This window comes from Vipera berus (assembly GCF_964194415.1).
Source record: "Vipera berus genome assembly, chromosome: 3".
Taxonomy (NCBI): domain Eukaryota; kingdom Metazoa; phylum Chordata; class Lepidosauria; order Squamata; family Viperidae; genus Vipera; species Vipera berus.
The window spans coordinates 128,725,499-128,744,346 of NC_138204.1; the positions used below are offsets into that span (position 1 = coordinate 128,725,499).

Sequence of the window (18,848 nt, forward strand, 5' to 3'; positions counted from 1 at the left end):
CAGTAGAAGAAAAAAAGTCATGTCCAAAAGAGAGTTGATGGATGATATTGGCGCTTTGCCTTTGCTTCTTTGATCTCTATCAGTTAGCACATGGTCCCCAGAACATGGCCTCTAAGAATGCAACTCTTTAAAAAAGGGTGTCTGATCCTCCTTGCTAAAAATATATTGGGATACCTCAAAAAATTCAAATTCCAGAAAAACAAATGTATTCTGTTTGTGTCACTGCTCTAGAAAAAAAAAGTATTACTGATCACATGAAAGTAGGAGTCATGTTCTAATTCACTTTTGTGAAGTTTTAAGTACCAAGTTTCTATTCTTATTTTGAAATAAGCGACAGTTCTGGGAAACATTAAATATAAGTCACCATTTGGTCGTTCATTCTCAACAGATGGCATTTAAATAGTGCATTTGATCATGCTCAATTTATTTAGGGTGGAGATTTTTACCTCTATCAAATGACACCCCCCCTCCCGATACGTATTTATAAATCAAAATGAATTAAGAAGAAATCTAACATTAATCTACAGTAAAAGGAGACTAGTTTGCAAACTCCCATTGCCGATGAGATGCAACTTCTCAAAGCCTTGCGAGGCCTCCGTACAACTTCACAAGAATTCGATGAAGCCGTGTGAGGGTCCTGCAAAGGGACAGCAGCTGGAGGGAGTTAGGCGGGTGAAGGCAGTTGAAGCAAAAGGTGAGGATGGGAGGACAGGAGAAGCAAGAAGTCCTGGTCTAACGATTGCAACAGGGACTACCATAACTGTTGTCATTAAGCAGGGTGGTAACATGTTTCACCTAACAACTACTTTGCTTAGCAGTGGAAATTCTGGTCCCCATTAGAGTTGTTAAAAGAGGACTAACTGTAGCTCTTTAGAGATCCTCATGCCTATCTCCACAGTACATCATTCTCAGCATTGCTTAGAAAGGCTACATGCATAGGGCAAATAGGCTCCAGTAAACTTGAGACCTCTCTATAGACTGCTTGGTGAGATGAGAAGAACAGTCACAAAAGATTGGCTTATTTTTCAGATTTATTTCCTACCTTTCGGCAGCTTACCGTTGCCACGCTATAATTTGACAAGAATATAATTAATAGAAACGTATTTTTTGGTCTTTACTGTAATTGAACTGCTCTTACCATCTAAGCCAGGGATGTCAAACTGCCAGCCCGCGGGCCGGACATGTCACGATGAAACCGTGCCCACCCCATTGCCATCAATGGAGAAAAAGCTCCGATACGTCGTGCGACGTCACGTGATGTCGAGAGTTTGACATGTCTGGTCTAAGCTATATTCTGAACACTTTATGTTGGGAAACTTTCAGTTTTCAAGTATGGATATACATCTAAATCCATTTCAGTTTCACAGATACCTAATTAAAAATTTATTTGATCAAATTTCAGTGCCATCATCCTATTTTTTTTTTTAAAAAATGAAGGAATTGTACCAAGTTTTTCCCCTATACCCATTTTGTACATGTTTTGCATACATTATTGCAAACAACCTTTGAGCCAAAACACATTACAAAATTTGAAGAAATGAAGAATCCAAAAGATAAATTATATTTGGTCTGATAAAGCTGTTACGCTACATAAAATTTAGGTTAGTTTGTAAGTTGTGGATCAAAATACTGTTCACAGCCAGGCTGCTTTATCTAATCTAATGGTGATTCAGCTATCACATTTCTTAAATCTCAGAACCAAGTATCTTGGAGACAGCAAATACAATATAGACTTGTCCATTGTAACCCTTCCATGGTTTGTGGTAATCGGTTAGATCATCATCATATTTTTTTAAGTCAAAATGATGTATGTCTGTCTGTGTGTTTTGTTCCATTCAATGTTTGGACAAATCCCTGCAGTTTTCTTTGCAAGGTTTTTCAGAAGTAGTTAGCCTCCTTCCTAGGACCGAGAGTATGTGACTAGTTCAAAGTCACTGAGCTGATTTTGTGCTCAAGGCAGAACTCACAGTCTCCTGGTTTCTAGCCTTATGCCTTAACTACAACACCAACTGATTCTCACAGTGTGTATTAAGGTAAAGGTAAAGGTTCCCCGCACATGTGTGCTAGTCATTTCCAACTCTAGGGGCCGGTGCTCATCTCTGTTTCAAAGCCGAAGAGCCAGCGCTTGTCCGAGGACATCTCTGTGGTCATGTGGCCAGCATGACTAGATGCCAAAGGTGCACGGAACGCTGTTACCTTCCCACTGTCGTGGTCCCTATTTTTCTACTTGCATTTTTTACGTGCTTTCGAACTGCTAGGTTGGCAGAAGCTGAGACAAGTAACAGGTGCTCACTCTGCTACGTGGCACTCGGGATTCGACCCACCAAACTGCCGACCTTCAGATCGACAAGCTCAGCGTCCTAACACACTGAGCCACCACGTCCCTCAGTGTGTATTAGTAAAGTTCTAATAAATAAATCCATATCTATAAATGTAAAGCCTAAAAATAAAAGAGCTCCGATGTTAAGCAAAATGGTCTCCAAAAAAAAAAAGGCTTTAGAAACCTGCAACCATCTGATTGGAAGGATATCTAAGCATAAGTGGTAACCAAAGTTTATTTAAAATAGGTCTGGATATTTTTTAAAAAATACTTCTTAAAAAGTACCCTCCGAGAATATTCAGTTGACACAATGACATTGCCAGTGATTTTTTTGTGGCTTGGAATGAGGTCAACGCTCTTATTTTACATATCTTGCAGGTTTAATGTGCCTGTTTTACATATTCAGCAACATATTCTGGGGCCACTGTCAATTTGGCTTCAGACTGAACATGGTATCAAGCATTAGTTGCACTTGTAATGGCTCTCAATGGGGAGAGTGCATTTATTCTTGTCCCCCTGAGCTCTCAGCAGCCTCCAGCACTATCAATATTAAGGTATCCTTCTGAACTAGCTCAGGATGTTGGAAAAGGGAGTGGGAGACATGGTGTTAATGTAGTTCTTCTCTTTCTTTCCTATCAGTTCCAGCTGGTATTGTTCTACCAAAGGTCATCAGTAAGCATGCCCAGTTCTATCTCTACACTGGACTCTGGCCCAAAATCAAAATGAAACTGGGCCAAGTTCAAATAATCAGTTTCTTCCAGGATCTTCTGGAACTGTTGTCAGGTCACCTTCTTAATAATTTCCCCTAGAAATTTATCCTGAACTCAAAGCTCCTATTTGAGGACTGTGACAGCTATGGCCAGGAAAGTCCTTGTACAACTCCAGCTTTTGTAGCAATTTTACCCATTCCTACCTATCAGAAGGCTCTGCATGTAGTACCTCAATATCCACATTGCAATGTCCTCCATATGGGTCAATCGTTGAAAGATATCTGGGAGCTGCAAATAGTTCAGAATGTAATGGTGTATATAGTTACCTACATGTCATACCTTACCAGCTATATTAGCTTCCAATTGCTCTTTGGGGGCAATTCAATGTTCTGATTAATATGAACCCCTATATAGATTAGAAGCAGGCTGTTTTCTGATTATTTCCCACATATTTTATCAGGATGAGCATGCATCAGGTCCTTGCCTTGAAGCAATGGAGACATTATAACTAGGACAGTGATGGCGAACCTTTCAGAGACCGAGTACCCACACTGCAACCCCAAACCCACTTATGTATCGTCGGGTGCTTGGTGGGTGTGGCCAATCGGGTGGAATTGGCCCATTGGGTGGGCATGGCTGCGGTGGTAACAGCAGACTGGATGGGACTAAAAAGTTCAATCAATTCCAACTTTGCGAGATGTTTTTTTTCCCCCGCGAGAAGTTGAAATTGATTGGTTGAACCTTTTTGTTTTGCACATGGCAGCAAAGGCCTAAAGCGAAAAGGTTTTATAAAACCCAGCTGAAGGCCTAGGACTGGGGCGACGGCACGCGTGCCCACAGAGGGCTCTGCATGCCACCTGTGGCACGCATGCCATAGGTTCGCCACCACGGATCTAGGAGGTATGCCATCTCAGTTGCAGCAGATACTGTTAGGTAGATGACTATGGCCTTACTGGTTGGGTTGGCAATATATATAAACTATGATTGTATTGTTTTAATAGAACCTGTATTGTATCACTTTAAATGTGTTATGATTGGCCAATGCTGTTTTTCCAACGGCCATAAGAGGGAGCTAGAGACATAGCTTCTTTCTCTCTGTTACGTTTGCTGTTACTTGCTGATTATTGTGGTTTGTGGGTTTGCTACTGTTTGCTAAACCTGAAGAACTGTGTTTTGACTTACGGACTGGTAAGAAGACTCTGTATAGGATAATCCTTGGACTATTGTTATTTGCTATCATCTCTTTTCTCATGTATGACCTGGACTGGTTTTTTCTTGGACTGTGCTATTGTATTATTCCACAAGTAAAACTTTTTTACACACCTCAGTGTATCTGTGTGGTTGCTGCGTAAACTTGACTACTCTCAGTATCCTCTTTTTCTGTGCAAGCTCTTGTTAGCTCAAGAGGTACTCTGCACATCCTTATCAGATACCCTTTTAAATAATCCCTTCCTCTCGAGATTTCACTGGCCTTGATCCGGTTCACCTTCAGGGAAGCTTTTAGAACTTGAGCCTTTCCCCAGGCACTGGGTCTGATAATAGAAGAGTTCATCTTTGGGAAGTAAAGCTTATGATAACCAACAGTATGCTATTGGCATGTCACTTTTGCTTCGGTTTTCTTGATATCATTGGTTTTACTTGTAATTTGAAATTCCATTATTTTTACTGATGCTCGCTGCCTGAAGTCACAATCAACCATGCAGGTTTTATGGTCATATCTTTCCAGTAAATAAACAGCAATCAACTTCTGTTTAGTTGCACCAGCATTTTTTAAAAAGTTTATTTCTATCTGCAATATAGCAGTAACACATTGCATTAAGCTACAGTTTGCTTATCAAAGTGGTTGAATTTCTATCATGTCACGTCACAAATCTTGGTATATAAACTACAATATCTGGACACACATATCACATTAACCATATTAACTATCTACATCATGGTCTACTATACTGTTTAATTCAGCATTTCCCTGTGCAGTACTTCCTATATAATTTTTAAAAGGTAGAAGACAAAATCCTGGGAGATGATGATTTTTGCCTAATTAAAACCAAAAACCTCAAATGTGAAGCACAACAGAGAAAATTGTTAGCCTAAGAAACAGAAGATAGAACGTTCCATGCCACCCACACAGTTTGCACTTAATTCACAAAATATGGAACTATAAATAGTATAGGAAAGCCATGAAATATTCTATTCTCTATTATTTCCAATAGTTCATTGTTTCTTCCATACAGATTACAACATAGAATATGTAATTCCCCAACCTGCATTTGCCAAATCTGTTTTTGACAAAAGGCCAGTGACATACAGATTACAAAGGAAGAACCAGCCAATGAAATAGAAGATAATGGCCCCTGGCAATCATATATCAAGACTTCTATCAGTCTAGATTGACAGCTAGACAAGAAAAAATAAGCACAGTGGCAATATGCCCAGGTCCAAGCTACACAGCTTCAATCATAAATTACACCCATTTTGGCAGAATATGTTATTTAACATCCAAAATTGCACACCATATGCAGCCTCAATGTATCTACCTTATAATATTACTTACAATATTACACAATAGAAGCTGTCCATCCTATACCTAGGGATGTGCGTAGTCTATTGAATTAATGTATCTACTTCATCAAGGATTTTAAAAAATGCAAATGCTAAAACTCAGGAATGTTTGGGAGAGTTTCCTCAGACAACATTTTGTAATAATATCTGTAAGTCAAGTAATTCTTCCTTTTGGGCCATAAGAACAAAATGGTAATATTAACCATGAAAACCAATTTCAATTGCAGAGAATTCTGGCTTAATATTTAAGAACTTTTTCTTCAGTTGAATTGTTTTCACAATTCAAGCCCCTCCATCTCAGGACTTCTAAACCTGATTCAAGTCAAATGTCAATTTATGACATTATAGATGGCTTTGTATGAGTATCCAGTTTAAGATACAAGAGTGTAAGCAGCTATGGAAAATAGGAAACATGTTAAAGCAAGCAAACAATACAGATTTCCAATAATATTTTTTAATTAAGCAGTCAGAGAACAAAAGTAGAAGCAACTCAGACATGAGCTAATAGAACTATTTTTTTTAAAAAAAACCCTCACCTTTTTTTTCATTTTTACATTTTTGAAGATTGCGTGGACTCTCCATGTTTTTGCAAACATTGCCCCAAATGCAGTTGTGTAACCCACTGTAAGAATCCATGTCCGGATCTGAAATAAAGAAAAGACCAGTTTTTCACCCTGTCAAGCATCCCATGACTTGCAAACAATATGTAGATTAAGCAAAGGGAAAAATGTTTAGGCAACAAAACACTCTCAAAATATTAGAATTGCTATATTCTCCTGTTAAATAACATTTATAACTTCCCATAGAAATTATGAATTAGTTATAAATCAGAAAGATAAATAATAACTATAATGTATTTTAGCACCGGAAAGAAAAAAATTATCATCTAATGATGATTAAGGAATAGCCAAATTAGTCCAAAGGGAACTAAAACATAAATTTCAATTCTACTGATTTCAATTGGATTTGTACAGGTGATAAAATTTGTAAAGATGATAAAATAAAATTTACAGTTAAAAAGAAATTTTAAAAGGAAGCATTATTGCATTGATGACCACAAGCCTATAATCTTTCCAGAACTCCCATAGGTCTTGTTACTAAATTTTGGTGACAAATTATCAAAAAGCAAAAATGCAATTTCCTATCTCATTTCAACAGAAAAAAGTACTCCAATATTGTACAGGCTTTGATTCAGAGTTAACACATGCAAAATATAAAAATAACCCACATGAGTATTCCTTGATGGACCCTCAAATTAATCTATATCCATCCATTCTGATGACAGAACAGGTCAGTGACCCACTTATTGCAGCCCTTTGATGGATCTTTAAAAACTGGCTGTCAAAAGATTGCCTATTGGTACATCAGACAGTGAGAGCAACAAGGAAGAGAAAAAGTGTAAGTATTTGACTGTGGGTCAGACTGCTCAGCTGGCAATGTTGATTATGCAGAAAGCTGCATTGTTAGCATTTTTTTCATCAGTTTTTATGCTCTACTTTTCACTAAACGCTTCATTAAAGGCAAATCTATTGTTCCAAAAGAACACAAGGGGAGAGAGATAAACATTGAAAATCCAACTTAAAACATCATCTTAATCAAGTAAATCGTTAGATGAGGATGGCTTCTCAAAACCAATATAACCATCTAGATGTTTTGTGCCCATGCGAAGTACTGTCTACTTAAGCATTTGCAATCAGCTTGTTTTTATTTCTTTGTACAGGTAGTCCTTGACTTACAACCACAGTAGAGCCCAAAATTTCTGCTAAGTGAGACATTTGTTAAGTGAGTTTTATGACCTTTCTAGCCACAGTTGCTAAGTGAATCACTGCAGTTGATAAGTTAGTAATCAGTTGTTTAATGAGTCCAGCTTCCCCACTGACTTTGCTCGTCAGAAGGTTGCAAAAGGGGATCACATGACTTCGGGATACAGCAACGGTCCTAAATATGAAACCGTTGCCAAGCATGTGAAATTTGATCAAGTGATCATGAGGATGCTGGAAAAGTCATGACTATGAAAAACAGTCAAAAGTCATTTTTCAGTGCTGCTGTAACTTGAACAGTCACTAAACAAGCTGTTGTAACTTGAGCACTACCTGTACACTGCTCATCAATATACAGGGTTACAGAATAGAGTTAAAACAGTGTCTGATATGTTGACACTCTCAGAAACAAACCAAATTTTGTCTTGCTTCAAATAATGTAGCTTGACAGGAAATAATATCCAAGCCACAAAATTCTGCTATAGGGAAAAAAAAGAAAGTGGAAGACGAAGGGGGGCATGTTTAATTTACAAACAAACCATGCATGTTTTTTTTAAAAAAATCCACTGTGTTCAATGGGCCTTTTGTAATGAATGTGCATATGATTGCATTAACTGATATTCCTAACACAGCGGAAGTTATTATAACAACAGAATAGAAATAAATTAAACATTTCATCTGCAATTTCTCAGGAAAGATTTCATATTAATCCAGCAAATCATACCCATACATATCTCCTGGATAATTTATGGGGATGCAAATGAATTTCTACAGTTGCATATCATAATGCAGTAATCATTCTTCTGAGGCTGTAATTCAGAATCCAGTTAAAATCTTCCAAGTTCATATTCACATATGCTTGTTAGGAAATTGGATCTCCTTCAGTCCTGTCCTTCCTTGGCATACTTTTGACACAATAATTGAAAATCTTGGGATTCGTCCAAAGACTGTGATATTGCTTTCCTGTTTCTCCTTTGTCTCATTCTTTCTGCAATATAGCTGTCATAATGTAGAATTTGAATTTGTATGATTGCAAACTTCATTTAACAAGACTGCTAATTCCATGCATTGTTGAGGTTGGGTACCCAGGTTATTGTTGGTATCTCATTTCAGTGGTTAATAGTTTCCCTTCCTGAGCTAGCTAGCCACTACATTTCTATTACTCTACATTTCACATTCTGGAACTGTAATATTCATGCTGAATTTCTTTGCCTTCTTTCCTCTATTTCCTGAGACCAAAATGCTTTCAGTCCATATCTCAGAAGAAGTCAATTCTATATTTTTCCACTGTAAATATAATACTGACAAACCCCGGCTGATCTGTATAATATAGAAATGATGGTGAAAATCCTTAATAAATAGAGAAATTATTCCAATAATAATTCTCTTGCTAATAGAACTTACTTCAATATCCTCCTGGATTGCTCATCTGAGCACACAGCAGTCCTTCCTGTTTGACCATGTCCAATTGGTGGTGTAACTCCCTGGATGTTGACCTATGCTGTGCTAGAAACCCATCTTATTTTCTACACTGTTTGCTTTTTAAATTAAACTACTGAAAGAGTCATCTAGGAATCTGGATATGGAAGGAAAAGCGACTTACATTCTTCTGCTGTTGAATTACCCTCAAGTTCAGTAATAAGATGGGTAATGGTAAATGAACTGAAATTAAAGACAGAGGAGGAACAGGGGGATATTGGTGAGTAGGAAAACAAACTTTGATTTGGGGAATTAATTTATGTTGGATGGGTTAGATTTCTGAAAGAGGAATTAATCAGATTGCAATTGTGTGAATCACTTGCAATTGTTCTTTGAACCATTTGGACAAAGCAAACCATTCAGATTTGTGCCTCAATTGTGTTACAATTAATTGTAATTGACTCCATTCTACTATTTTTTTATTTAGAATGATTCTAATTTTATATTCTGCTTAAGCAAAAAGGCAAGATAATAATAAAATCAATCTCTCAATCAACTTTTCTTACTGCAAACATTTTTAGGTAGCATATACAAAACAGGTTTGACCGTAAGAAACATAAGATTCCCATTACCATCTTAACCATAAATAATACTTTTGCTAAAAAGAGTCATTATATGTTTGAATTTCTCAATAAATATTTACCCAAAGTCAGAAAGTTTTTTTTTTACATTTTTTAATTTTTATTTTTAAATGTAAAATTACAGGAACATACACACACAAAAAAACCTCAGCATAAAACTGTGAATTACAGTTAAGAAGCTTAAAAACCACTGAGAGCGCATAAATATTGCATGGCTAAAATCATCAGTTAGCACTTAACCATGCAGTCTAAGTGGTAAAAGTTCTAATTTTCAGTTTTTTTAAAAAAAATATCAATGTAAATATTTGTTTATTTTTAACTTTCTGGCTCCTCCTCCTAACTGTAGGATTTTCTATTTTCCCTATAATTTCTTTTCACACTTTATAATTAAGGCTTCTCAAAGAATTAAATTCTTTGTTTTAACATTTGAATATTTAACTTTTTGCAGTTAATTGCAATTATTAGATTTCTCCCATACTGTTTAAAAGATATTAACGGCAAAAATAACATCTAGTAGATATATATTAGTAGAATAAAACTAGGCAAATATATATTTGTCATGATAAGCTTTTCCTATTTCCAAACCTTTCTATTATGTCCTCTACTTTCTCTCTCCTGCTGTCTCCTAGACCAAGGCTTTTCAACCTTTTCACTCATTGTACCACTTTTAGGATATGGCAACATCCAAGTACCACCAGTCACCTAGCAAGGTGTCAAAAACTTGATGACCCCCCCAAAAAAGGAAAAAAGTGATGAAGTACAGGTAGTCCTCGACTTACAACAGTTCGCTTAGTGACTGTTCAAAGTTACAATGGCACTGAAAAAAGTGCCCCCCCAAGCCACAGCCGAGCAAGACACCTGCCTGCCCAGCTGGTGGTACTCTTCCTCCTGTCCGAGGTTTTCATTGTTGTGAGCATTTTTGTTGAGGATTGGCAGTGAAAGTTGGGTGGGGTGGGGTCTTTGGTTTTTATTCCCCCCCCGTCTGCTGGGTGGTTGCAGCAGGTTTTGGTCACTTCACATGACCCTGGGACACTGTGACCGTCATAAATATGAATCAGTTACCAAGCATCTGAATGTAAATCACAAGACCCTGGAGATGCTGCAACATTCCAGCTGATCGGTGCTTCTTTTAGGCTCAGAAGTGCCAGGATAAGTGCTGCTTTCCAGCTTATTGGTGCTCCTTCAGGGCTCAGCAGAAGCAGCAGGATCAGCGCCGAGCTCCAGCTGGAGCCTGGTGCTGATCCTGGCACTTCCACTGAGCCCTGACATCTCCAAAGAAGTGCCGATCAGCTGGAAAGCGGCACTGATCCTGGTGCTGCTGCTGAGCCCTGACAGCCATGCAGCTCCAGCCATCTCTCGCTCAGGCTTGTGCGGTGCTGCCACCGGTTCAGTTCATTCCCCTGCCCTGCTACCACTTTTCTAGGATGGTCACGTACCACCTGCCAGGTGCCAATGTACCACAGGTGGTACCCATATCACTGGTTGAAAAGCCCTGTCCCAGACCAGCACAGTACTCCAATTAAATGCCGATTCTCATATAGTATTCCCTTCCAAAATATTCTTTTGTTAAAGTGTTATTTAGAAAAACATTGCATAGGCAGTCTTCCTCAGATTTGTATTTTGCAAGATTATAAATCACAGACTTTTTAGTCCAGAGGAAAAAATAAAATATGAAATGCATACAAAATAATAACAGTGCTTCTATTTACAGCTTAATAAACTACGGTACATTAATACAGTGATTTAGCAAGATAGCCAAAAGGGGTATATTGCTTGACAGTTCTTTAAGACCACTTTAGACATTGTGCAGTTACAGTCAGGATTTCATCAAAATACAATAATAATAATAATAATAATAATAATAATAATAATAATAATAATAATAATAATAATAATAATAATAATAATAATAAGAAGAAGAAGAAGAAGAAGAAGAAGAAGAAGAAGAAGAAGAAGAAGAAGAAGTAGAAGTTGGAAGGGACCTTGGAGGTCATCTAGTCCACAGTAATTATACAATATTAAAACCTTTTAATAAATTTAAACTAGGGGGGGAAAAAGCAGGCAGAGATATGTATCCCTTATGCTACAGATTGCTCGATGATTAAATACACAATCCAGAGTGAAAATAACTCAAGAAAGGAGTGTAGCAAAGGAAAATCTGGAATTGGGTGTTGGCAACAGCCTCTTACTCAAGCAACTATTTAACAGACTGCAAGAAGACCAATAGCATCCAGGGGAAGGATAAACAAAGTTCCATGCATTGTGACATCGTCACACAAATTCTGTGGCTTACATTCTTGCATCAGATATTGGAAAACAAGTTGGAGAATTCTGGGTGAATAAATGGTAAACCAAATATCTCCCAAAGAGTGGATGATGATGATGATGATGATGATGATTAGTGGTAAGTTCAGTCCAGTGAAACCTCTCTGGATATGAAGAGGATGAGAAATTGCCCACCTGAGCTTCAGATAGCTGCTCTCTCAGCTTGCTCAGAAATTGGTTCTGGGAGACAAGGGAAGCCATCAAACTCTCAACTGCAGTGGAGCCTTTGAGAACACTGGATTTGTCTACCTCACTTTCTAATTGCTTTTGGGTTTTCAATTATTTCAAAGTTAAAAAGATTTTCCAAACAATGTTTGAAAAGCTACCTGGTAAGTAAAACATCACCCGAAAAGAAAAGTAAAGCTAACTAAAAGGTTAAGGAACTGTAAAAATAAAATGACAAAAAACTAAATAAGAATTTAATTTAAAAACAAGTTTTAAATTGAGATAAAGAAGTAGACAAATTTGGAATATTAGAACTTTTGCTGTGACTTTTGAAAAACTGAGCACACAAAACAATATTTTGTGGGAACTTGAATTGTTTAGTCTACTAAAAAAAGTTTATTGGATGAAGGTTGAAAATATAAACAAGGAAATTTGAGATCTCGGGAATACAAAATGTGACACTAGAGGGAACTAAAGTTCTAGGGAGAAAAAAAGATAAAGTGTAATTTACAAAATGACAGACAAGTATGTCACTTGACACATTTAATATTTTGTTTGAAGAACTGCAGAGACATACATACATACATACATACATACATACATACATATATATATATATATATATATATATATATATATATATACATACATACATACACACACACACACGTATGTAAGATGATAATAATAATCTCTGTACCTGTAAATACATTATTTGAAGAAATTTCTAAAGAAGTAAAAAGTTGTAAAAGGACAACACTGAAGAATTTATAGACAGACAAGATTAAAAAATGAAACAAATCCCAGCTAACGTAGATGTTAATAAAGAAAATGAAGAAACTGTGGATTATAAAGCAGAGATGATAATCAAAGTGGAATTACAAATGATAAACCATGAAATTTAAAATGACCTAGGCAACGCCTTATTGTTGGGTTTACAAAAAAAGAATTTCTCAAGCCTTGAAGAAATTTTTGAGGAAGGAAAAATTGAATGGAGATTCAATCTCATGACAGCAACTTGATTAATTAAAGCTTAAAATTGGCAGAAGCAAAAGAAAGGAATATAACGTTGACTTGTTTGATCAGGATTAAAATGAGAACTATTTCTATAGATGTCTGGACACCTTTTAGAGACTTTTTTTGCTGACATCTGGATAGAAAAGACACTGTTTTGGGATTTACATGGGGTGGGGGGTATGTGAAGAAGCAAATTATATTTGTAATCTCATAGGAGGTGGGGAAATATAAATTTGTCTGTAATTGTTGCAAGGAAGATAAGGAGTTACGTCTTTAAATATTCTTTTTTTATTTCTTTTTCTTCTCTTTTTTTCTTTTTTCCTATACATTTTGTATGTCTTTTCTTCCTATTCTATTCTTTCTTTCTGATCTCAGTTTGTATTGTCTTTTTGTACTGTACAACTTTAAAAAAAGGATTTTTAAAAAAGACATTGGAATACATATTCATACATAGCATTTGTATGATGTCACTGTGCATGAGCTCTTATTTTGTCATCATCATGATTTGTTGCACATAGCTCTAGACCAGACATGTCAAAGTTGCGACAGCACGTGACATCGCGCAGCGTATCGGGACCGTTTTGCCATTGCCGGCAATGGGGGGGGGGCTTCTGCATGACACATCGGGCCCGCAGGTTGTCAGTTTGACACCCCTGCTCTAGACCAAACTAGTGGCCAATCTGAGATAATTAAATCACTGTATACACTTATGCTTCCACCTTCTTTTATTAACATTGTACTAAAATATATTACTTTCTGAAAGTCTTCTGTATTTTTCCAACTATTTGGATGTCTTACAGTATATCAAAGTTGCAGTGTTTCAAACTTCCAATGCATAAGTAGTTGCAGTTAAAAGAATAGAAATTTTTACAGAAATATGAATTTTATATAAAATGGTTCAGAATTACTTACGGTACAAAGAGTCTCAAATGTTTTCTCAGAAACAAAAGATCCATCAAGCCCAAATAGGAATATAGACATATAGGACAGCATTCCCCCAAGAATAATGAGATTGTTCATGTAAGGACTAGACATCTTTATTAGCCTTTGGGAGAAGAAAAGACAATTGCTATAAATCAATTCAATATGATTTTTGTAGATCATTATTCAGCCTAGCTAGCTCCTTTTAATGTCTTAGACTGCAACTCCCTATCATCTTCAACAGTATTGTACTAGAAATATTTCCTTCAAAAACCAAAATATTAACAGAGGGAAGGACAGTAGGAGCCCAAAAACAAAAACCCTCCAATAAACAACAACTTCAGAGCATAAAGGTATATCACTGCATATATCTAACTTCATCACTGGAATTATTCTAAATCTAATAAATTTAATAAATAACTTTAAAATAATTTAAATACATTTAGATTTATTAAAACAGCTTAGAGCCAAAAATGAGATGGGTAACATATAAATTTGATAAATAAAGAAATGAAATAAGTTAATATAAGGAAATACTGTTTCCTGTTCTGTGGGAAAACTTGAAAATGCACAGAAAAACTGTATAATATCCCACTTTTCTAACTTACAAGTAGGTAATTTCTGGCTGTTCAAAAGCTTCAGCCTTTATCAATCTCAGTAAACTGTACATTTAAGTGTTATGATCAAGGGATGAGCATACAGTGTTATCAAAATAATATACATAATATATTTTAGCATCTTTCTCATATCTCGTTTGTATTTGTAGGTGCGGCCACCATGATGACTCAATGCTTTGTTCTTCCAACTCATTTGACTTCCTCTTAACTTCAATTCTATTGACCATAGTATCCTTCTGGACCAGATCCAAGGGTTGGCGGATGGGCAGCACTGTGTTGTGTTTATTCTCCTCCTTTCTTGAGGGTCAATACCAGTTGGTAGTGATTGGGAAAGAGAGATCCTGCCCTTCTTTGGGGGTTTTTGCAGGCTTTGGTGACTTCTCCTCTCCTCTTCAATCTTTACATGAAGCCACTGGGTGAGTTCATCTACCACCATGGGATGTGGTATAATCAGTATGCTAATGATATGCAATTATTTTTTGTGCTTGATCAATTAAGCAATGCTCTATTCTAGGCTTGGAGGTTTTGGAGGTCTGGATGGAATTCAATAGATTCCAACTGATCTCTGGAAAGACTGAGTGGGTCTGGGTTTGGGGCCCTCTGAATCAGGGACTATGCTATATTTGGTAATAGTTGGGGTTGCACTGCATCAAACAGTCCTAGTGTGCAGTCTGGGGTTCATCCTGGACTCCCAGCTCCTGTTCAAAGAACAGACGGCAGCGATGGGTAGAAAAGCCTTTGCACAGTTTTGTGTTGTGTGGCAGTTGCATTCATTCCTGGACTGGGAGGTTCTCCTCACAATTACTCATACTCTGATCAGCTCCCACATAGACTATTGAAATGTGCTCCACATGCCCTAAGAGTGTTTGGAAGCGTCAGCTGGTATAAAATGAACTGGTGGTGAAGGTAATTATGTATGCCTCTAGAAGGTCACATTATACCTGTGCGCTGCAGACTACATTGGTTGCCAATTTGCTTCCCAGGTTAATTTGTACCTCTGCTTTTGACTTTTAAAGCCCTTCATGGCATGGGGCCAGCTACCTGAGAAACCATCTCCATCTGATTACATCTGCTCATCCCATTAGGTCTAGCATAAGAGATGTGTTATGGGTCAATCTGCAAAGGAGTATCATGTGGCAGAATCTAGAAAACAGGCCTTTTCTAACATGGCTTCTGCCCTGTTGGATATCATTCTGCCCTATCCCTGATAATCTTCCAGAAATCCCTTAAAATACGGTTTTGTCATCAAACTTAGGAATCTCAAGGTAAGGTGAATTAGTGAGATGGCTGTATTGCTCTCTCTGCTACTCCGTCATTGGGATTTGTATTTTTAATTGTATAATGCTTTGTCAATTTTTACTCTGTGTTTTTATTGTATGCCACCCAGAATCATATTCTGTGAGATGGGGTGGTTACATAAATATGATAAATAAATAAATAATATGTGTGTGTGTGTGTGTGTGTGTGTGTGTGTGTGTGTGTAATACATATATATATGTATGTGTATTCCCATAAGGTAGAATTGTTATTTCAATTGTAAGTTCTGATAGCTTAATGACACTCCATCATTGGGAATAAGGGAAGATATTTACACTGAAGCATAAAGCCCTCTGGTATTTCAGCACTGTCACATAAAGAAAGAAAGGTAAAAGGCACAGCAGTTATTAGCCCAATCCTGCATATAAATGACTGCATGACTGGAAATTAAAATTCCTATCTCTTTGTAAATTTGAAGGCCAGCTATAATTTCTAATTGTCCTTTTGATTAAAGAAAGAAAAAGTCAAGCTAGAGATTTTCTTCCAAGATTTTCTTCCACATAGATTTGTTTTTATCTTCTAAAAGGCCATGTTGACAGTACAAAGACAACTTTTATCCAAAGATTAAGGAAGAAGTAAATCCACACTTTCATCAACATTAATTCTGTCTCCAGGTGTGGTCCTGCATTTCACACACATTTGGAAATTGCAAAAACAGAAGCCAGGAATTTAGACTGAATGATGTCTCACTTCTCTTGTTCTCTACAGATGTAAATATGGATTCTTATAGTATCTGGCTTAACACTTTTGCCTTCTTTAAGACAAAAATAATAGCTTTAAATGTCTTTTACAAATTATCCTTATGTTAGCTATAAGAGACAGATGTATTATTTGCACAGAAATATAGAAGTAACTGTCTAGAAACAGGTCAAGAATTAACTTTCAGGAAGTTAATCACCACAGCAGATTTTTGTACAGAATTACAGAAATATAGAAATCTACTTGCTTTATAATTAAATTCAGATTAGTATTATTATGATTAAATATCTTTGAACTCCTATACTAAACAACTTGTTATATTACACAGTGGTTTAATTAGCTGGGGATTATGCTAACAATACACAGTGGAAAACAATAATTTTGATCAAACAGAATGAAAAGATTTAATAAAATGTTTCAACATAAAGTTTATGCGTCAACCTTCCCAGGTAGACAAGACAGGAAATACAACCCAATAAATAAAGTCTACTTTATTACAAGGGTACATTAACAGAATCATCGAAGTCTCAAACTACAAATCTCCCACCATTTCCTTTACGGTTTGAGAACTTGCCTCTTCTAAGCCTCTTTCTCTTCCCATTATGCAGCTGCAGGTTATGCCCTCCCTTATCTGACTATTTTCTAAGCAGCATCACTTGTCTTCATTTCCGAAAGTTAATTCCCCGTACCATTACAATATTTTAAATGTCTATTAATTAATTTTTAAAAATGTAGCTAAAATTAAGCAGTACTATACAATAGGTTCTAATGGAGGAAAGTTTGTTTGATCCACTGAAATCAGATGCACACAAGATGTGTTACACAGTATATGTTTACTCCTCTTGAGTTCAGTAAGAGCGAACTCCTCTCCATAGAAATATATAACAATACAGTATTGCAATAAACTAGATAGGGAGAAGTGGGTGGGAGCCTCCCAAACAGATTTGCACACAAAGGAGTGCAGCCTCCAACATTTCCCACATCTGATCTAAAATACAAACTTACTTCTGATTTCTGTTTTTGATGTTAAAGAACAAGAAAGCACTGGCCATGATCATTCCCAAGATAGTGAGTGCTGAAAGAATACTGTAGAGAGGCAGAGAAATCTTACGAAGTTGCTTTTGGATAATTGTTCTATCCTTTGGCGGTTCTTTCCCTACAATGCAAAAGGAAAAAGAAAAAGTAATTAAGTAATTAAGTAAATCTGTGGCTATCCCAGTTTTGTATATTCAACCTTATTTTCAACATATTTATCTCCTATGAAATTAAATGTCAGAGGTAAATTACAGAAGTCCAATATATTGCACTCTGATGAGCAGAGCATTCCTGAATCGGAGTTTGCAAAGTTTTTAGGCACTGGCCAAATTTGGGAGAACTTTAATGATCATACACCCATCTCATAGAAACACAGGGCAGGAAGGGGATTTGGAATCCAATCCATCTGGTCAAACCCTTTGCCCCAGGCAGGAGTCCTTATTCTATCCTGGACAAATGGTTGTCCAATCTTTTCCTGAAAACCTCCTATGATGAAGCACCCATGACTCTGGAGCCGAGTTGTTCCATTGTTTTCTCCTTATTTCCAGGTTGGATCTCCCTCTGATGAGCTTCCACCCATTGCTTCTTGTCCTGCCCTCAAGCACTTTGGAGAACAAATCAAGCCCCTCTTCCCAAGGACAACCCGCCAAGTATTGGAAGATGGCTAAGCCTTCCCTTTGTTAGCTAAGCATACCTAGTTTCCTTAGCTGTTCACTATATGGTTTAGCCACCAGACCCCTTACATTTTTTTTGCTCTTCTCTGCATTCTGTCTAGGTGACCAGCATCATGGTGATCAGAACTGGTGTGGCCTCTCCAGTGCAGTATAGAGAGGTGTTATCATTTCTCATGATCTTGTACTATCCCTCTGTTAATGCAGTCTAGGACTGTATTTCCTTTTTTGGCACTTGCAGCACACTGTTGGCTCATACTTAACTGGTGGTCCAGAAGGACACCTAGATCCTTCTCACAGGTACTATAGTTGAGCTATTCTGTACCTGTGTACAGGTTTTGTTTTTCCTGCCTAAATGTAAGCTATTTTTCTCACAACTGAACTGCATCTTGTTGGCTAGGACCCAATGCTCAAGTTGTCAAGCAAGATCCTTCTGAATCTTGAATCTATCTTCATTAATGAAGTCATGTAATGAGTTTATGTCATTACATGAAATCTTATATTCATCCCATAAGAATCAGTGGATTCACCTTGATAAGCTGAAGTAAGGTTTCAGCCATTCTACCATGCATTATTACTGAAAAAGCGTATATAACCTGTAAATCAATAGCCACATTTTTCTGTTTCAGAGAAGCAGTGTGTTTAAAAAAGCCACTGCTCTTTTTTTTC

At 36.9% G+C, this 18,848-nt stretch overlaps 1 protein-coding gene across 1 annotated transcript in view; it reads right to left on the reverse strand.

Moving 5' to 3' along the window:
* GABBR2 (gamma-aminobutyric acid type B receptor subunit 2) overlaps positions 1-18,848 on the reverse strand; it is a gene marked incomplete at its 5' end in the record, with an annotated part of 404,913 nt that overhangs the window by 127,693 nt on the left and 258,372 nt on the right. The window contains 3 exons of the mRNA XM_081324279.1: positions 6,129-6,236; positions 13,832-13,964; positions 17,479-17,629. Coding sequence (XP_081180405.1) covers positions 6,129-6,236; positions 13,832-13,964; positions 17,479-17,629 — 392 coding nt within the window. The remainder of the gene's footprint in view (positions 1-6,128; positions 6,237-13,831; positions 13,965-17,478; positions 17,630-18,848) is intronic.